Source organism: Anguilla anguilla, chromosome 8 (genome assembly GCF_013347855.1).
Source record: "Anguilla anguilla isolate fAngAng1 chromosome 8, fAngAng1.pri, whole genome shotgun sequence".
Classification (NCBI taxonomy): Eukaryota; Metazoa; Chordata; class Actinopteri; order Anguilliformes; family Anguillidae; genus Anguilla; species Anguilla anguilla.
The window spans coordinates 38,968,386-38,974,385 of NC_049208.1; the positions used below are offsets into that span (position 1 = coordinate 38,968,386).

At 38.3% G+C, this 6,000-nt stretch overlaps 1 protein-coding gene across 1 annotated transcript in view; it reads right to left on the bottom strand.

Moving 5' to 3' along the window:
• Positions 1-5,041, bottom strand: part of zgc:85777 (uncharacterized protein LOC405871 homolog) — a 27,074-nt gene extending 22,033 nt beyond the window's left edge. Inside the window, exon 1 of the mRNA XM_035429702.1 lies at positions 4,806-5,041. Within this exon, the coding sequence (XP_035285593.1) occupies positions 4,806-5,000 (195 nt within the window). The 5' untranslated portion in view covers positions 5,001-5,041. The remainder of the gene's footprint in view (positions 1-4,805) is intronic.
• Between the last annotated feature and the right edge of the window lie 959 nt (positions 5,042-6,000).

Sequence of the window (6,000 nt, forward strand, 5' to 3'; positions counted from 1 at the left end):
TGAATGCAACATAAGTTAAATTGTTGCACAAAGTTACATTGAGACCTAAGGTTGTCCTAAGGTTAGAAGACTGGTCTGGTAACATTTACTATGGTATTAATTTTATTAATAAACAACATTATGCCGTGCAATAACTCCAGAACACCACACAAGTAATTTAATTGTAAATTAATAATTTAATGTAACAAGTAAATAATTATCTGCATTTCAAACAAAGTTTTGGGATATCTACTGCGCCAAATAAACAACTTAAATTATTTTAACGTGACAATCACAGCTAACACAATGCTTAAACTGGGCGGAGCTTACGTAATTTATTTCACTTCCACTAGATTTCATTTAAGAAGTTACAGACAAAATGTTTCATGCACTGATACTTTTCATGACTGTCAGAAGCAATAGCCCTTTTTAAAAAGGGTACAAATTCACTCTTAATGGCTGTAGAGGCATTCATCTCGTGCACTGTGAGGTTTTGAAGAGCAGATGAGAAAATTAAAAGCAATCATTAGCATAATGTAAGCTACTAAGCACATCCTGTAACTTTAGTCAGTTGCAACCATTCACTCTTCTATATTTGAAACGTAACCTACAGCAGTGTGTCCAGACAACAATTACTGGCATTGGTATGTGTCTATGCTGTTGAAAACTTTTTCAAAAACACTCATTGGACGTGTGAGCAAGAGAAGCCATTAACATTGCAAAACAAAGTTAATGCAACAATATCCATGTGTGAAAGCAGCTCGAAAAAGCACATAGAAACTCAAAGCTCAAAGCCTGAAGTCAAACACATTTTGCAGCAGATTAGAATGCCTTTCTTTCAAAAAAAAAGTGATGGATAAGTACTAAGAAAACTATTGTTTTGACCCAAAGGGTAAAAAGAATACAAAATGTAATGACTGACCAGTATGACTGACCGGTAGACACAGCGGACTTCTAAACACAAGGGACATGAGTCAGAGTTCGTATTAACCATGCAGACGTATTACGCCTGACTATACATGCCTCGATTCCAAGGTTCATTTGGGGAACAAAGGAAGGAAGGCTCCATTTAAATTTGGGAGGGGAAATGGGGAAATCAGGTGGGACTATAAATCCTTGAAACCTCATTGTGAAGAATTCAATGCTTCACGTGTGAACAATTTGGCTTTTCAAGCCAATATTCTGATGTGGCATACCAGCAGGGCACAATCAAACTGAGGAACACTGAGCTGCCACAGCAGGAGTCTCTCAGTAGAATAATTTCTATTCATTCATCAGTTTACAGTATACTACTGGCAGATCATAACACTTTCAATGACTTATTTATAGCCCTTTTTGTGGACACTTTTCTAAGCCACAAAAGGTCAGGCCCCCAAGTGGCTCAGACAGTAAAAGCTACAAACACAGGCTGAGGCATATAACTCATTCCAAATGAGAGGGAAATGGGGGGCTATTGTTCAAAATAAGAATCCATGTAGATAAGTATTCATTTGGAAATTCAATTAAAAAGAGTATTAAACTGCAGAACAGTTTACAGCCAACAGTTCAGCTTGCGACCATCTAAAACCTGACCATGGTCATGTTTGTTGAGGAAACGGGTGACACGGACATGATTTTCTACGGTCAGCATTAGTTTCGGTTTTTCAGATTTCCTTGTAATTTATTTTCTTAGGCTATATGAAATCAAATCCCACAGCCCCTTCAGTACTACTACTTGTTTTTCACTTCCCATTTATAGTTTTTTGTGCAATGGCTATTATAACCTACTAAATCCTGCTTTAACATGCTTTTTATGACCGGAACAAACATATTTTACCCTGTTCAAGTTTCAGCCCCTGAAGGATGCTTCAAGACAGAGGGCCTAACTCTGGAAAACATTGGTCTAATGCCAGGCTGTGTGTCAGAGATTATTTTCTAGAACAACGATTCAAGAACTGCCCTGATTGCCTGGTATGCATTGTAACTTATTTTCAATTAATTCATAAATGTTTTCACAATAATAAATATTTTCACATATATCCCTTTGTGCATGTTCTATGCGAATGTTTGGCCACGCCTGGTCAAAGGGTGTGAAACAATGGATCTCCAAGTTGACAGAAGTTGCTATTTGCATTTTACAGAGTCAAGAGAATAACGTAAACTTGCAGTTTGGGTACCCTGACAGTAAGTACTTAGTAACACTTATCTCTTGACAGATCTAGAAGCTCTCGATTTACCAGTTTATCTTCGTCCCTACACTCACCTATGGTCAGGAGCTATGGGTAGTGACCGAAAGAGTGAGATCGCAAATATAAGCGGCTGAAATGGGGTTCCTCCGTAGGGTGGCAGGGCTTACTCTCCTTGACAGGGTGTGGAGCTCAGTTGTCTAAGAAGACCTCAAAGTACAACCGCTGCTCCTTCACACTGAGAGGAGTCAGTTGAGGTGGTTTGGGCACCTGGGCACCTCCCTCTAGAGGTGTCTGGGCACGGCCACCGGAAGGAGACCCAGGGGCAGACCTAGGACTTGCTGGAGAGATTATATCCTTATAGCCTGGAATCGCCTGGGATCGCCTTGAGTTGGTGGAAGTCCCTGGGGAGAGGGATGTCACTGCGACCCTTACTTAGATTAAGAGGTTAGAAAATGGATGGATGGATGGATCAGCAGCCTGACCCCTGGCGACCCCCCATCATTTAAAAAAAAAAATTGTTGACCCCTTGATATTTGACAGTGATCTCTTAAAAATAGTAGGGGGCCAGTTGGGCCCCCACTAAATTAATGAATGAGTCAAACAGCATATTTCAATAATTTTTTGTTCCAAGTTCAGTGTTAGGTTGGTGTTTAAATAATTAAGTTAGTTCAATTATTTGAATTGTCTTAATTTGATGGGTAAACAGTGCTTTTCTACAAACTCGGTGTGGTAGTGTTCTTAGTTGTAGTTTTAAAAAGGCACCTACTCAACACAGTTCGCACAGAATATACAATAACTATATACTAGAATATCCAATAAATAAAATGACCATAATCAATTGCACCTACAGACACACAAGTTACTTGTCAGTTTGGAAAAAGAGCAAAGTAAACACAGACATGAATGATAGAGCTGGACCGAGAGATATATGCAGACCTACAGTGCAACTGTAACCAATAACACACATAGGCTATATCCCATAACAGCACTTCCAACAGACTGGTAGTTTTTACTCGTCAGAATGATACATCTGCCTTGAAATTGGTCTAATGATTTAGTCAACATTGCATTCACATATATTTTTAAAAACCAAAGTGATAATAATTTATGCAAGTGATTTGCTGTAACAGCCTATGCAGTCACACCGAAGACCGAAATCCATAATAAAAACTTTTGAAAATTTAACTCAAAAATCAAAGATTGACTAATTGATTTGTTTAATGTTTGAACAAAAATCCTGGCTGTAAGAATAAAAACAGGCTCAAAATTGCACAGATTTATTCTATACTGGCACTATACAAAAATAGGCAACTTGCCAAGCGCAAGCATGTATCACAACTAATCACCCAGGTGGGTGCTACACATTGGTGGTGGGTGAGGTGAGTTCCCGATCATCACTGTAAAGCACTTTGAGTGTTCAGAAAAGTGCTATATAAATGCAATGATTCATTCATTCATTCATAATATAACAAAAATGCTAATAGCCATTAGGTTTATAGCAGACAGACACATTTGATAAGGAAATGGAATACTATGATAATGACTAAAGAATGCAAATTAGCCATTCCACTTAGGACTTTGTTCTTTACTATAAAATAAAGACACTGATACTCAAGACTCTGCGACTTTAAAGAGGATTACATTTATGCACCACTGCAACGCAACTAGACCACCTACCATAGTGTCCTTGGCTGATTAGGTGTCTAATTTGCATAAATGCAGCGCCGTAATTGCTATGCCGTTTCGAAACAAAAATTGAAAAAATATTGAGGATCTTAAGTTTTGTTTAACACAATCCGCCATTTCCCTGTAAAAATGGAACTGCATTCGTTTTCTTGTTTTGTATTTAGTGGCTAAATTTTCATAAATGTGCAAACTGATTTTTTACGCTGAAATACTGCATAAAGTGGCCTTTTATGAAATTGTCATGCCTTTTAATTGTTACATTTTTTAGATCCCGCTATAATTTCGCGTAGAAAGGAATACGTTCTGCGGTAGTATACATTTAGAACAGCAGAGACAATAATTATCCTCCCTGCGTGCGGTCACTTTGAAGCAATAATGTAGGAAGTACATCAGTCACGTGACAATGGAGGCGTCCATGTCGGCTTCAAAACACTACTTGTCTACGAGTATCAACTTGGACCTGGGTTCACCTGTATATTTTGTATAACGTTATACATTATGAAATATATAATCTGCCTCCACAATCAGTCAGTCATAATACTGAAATAAACAGGCGTGGATCTGTACAACGCCAGCTCTTCCGCGAGGAGCGGCAAGACTGTGAAACAGATAACTAGCTATAGGTCTAATGTTAGACTAATATGCTTATAACATTTTCCCTTGCATGCAACAGTGAATAACAAATGTTAGACATACTGGCAATGGTGCTGGAAAACGTGTCACGTTGTACAGAAATAACTGCTCCCGGTGTCATTGCAAATCTGCCAAGCATTACTGCTGCACCGCGATCCTGACCTATCACCTACATTAACCCTGTGTTTGTTAATATTAAATGACACATCCATAGTACTATTGCTATTTAACACGCGCTTTGGTTTCGCCATCATCTTTATGTGCGCTGAAAAGTCACACATCTGAAATAAACTCGTTATAATAATTCTAGCTAACCATGTTATCTTCAAAACTTCGTACCTTATTGAGGGATTCCTTCAATGCGAAATGTTCAGGCGTATAAATCGGGTGATCTATCGTCGAGTCGGCACTAGCACTTGCTTTAGATTTAGAAGAAACATTTTCTGATATCTTCCTGCTGATACACACGAATGATGACGGGTAAAAATGACGGCAAGTTAAGTTAAGAAGCCGAACTCTTTTGCAAAAAGCCATTGTGACCGTCTGATTCTGATGTGTTTTTGCGCATGCGTCAAAGTTGTATATAAAACGAATAGTTCCCGTTCAGTTTTCTAATTGGTCAAACGACCTTTGTTAAAGTAGCCAGCCTACAGCACAACACAGACTCACCCCGGCTGGCCCAGCTGTGGAAACTGGTCCTCCTTGTAGTTCTCCTTGAAGGGCATGAAGTTTTTACATTTTCTTAATAATTATTTACTACTTATTAATGTTCTTAATAAATAATCATGGACATTAATAGGTGTACCACTGCCATTGGTATTTTTGTATGCACATTTGTTTATGCACATTGCTGACCCCTGGTCAAGTCACTGCACACGTGTTCACCTTGCTTTATAAAACATCATTGCACTTTAACAAATTATTGAACTGACGACCTTAGCCAGCTATATAGCCTATTGCCTGTCTTAGCTAGCAATCTAGCTATCACATCAATCAAAATCACATTGTTTAAAGTGACTTTTGATCTGTTCTATGAACACCAGACAGCTGATGTGAGTGAATAACCTTGTATCTATATTAAAGATGATTTGTAAAGGAGCAGGCACTGTCAGGGGATGCAGTAAGGTGAGTCACTGCCTGCGTAGCTCCCTGGTGTAAGTGGTCAGATACAGGAGCCGTAAGAAAATCATGTCTGTGAATGGACATGAAAGATTCACTAGGGAACAACAGTAGGCCAAACTTAGGAAAAGGAACAGTTCACTTTCTGGTGCTTTTTTTTTTTTGGTAATATTGTTTCAGTTTTACTGTATATTTTCAGTTATCCCAGACAGTTTTTGTGTGTAAAGAAGGATATGTTAGATACTTATAGAATTTTCAGATTACGTGCAGGGTTTATCATGGCTCGTACAGAGCTATTTGCAACTTTGTGGTTTAAAGCAAGGAAATACATTTGAAGTAACTCCAAAATGACTTGTTATTCCTCCAGAGGTTGTCTAATACCTGATTATTAAAAATACTCTTAATTATAGAGGGC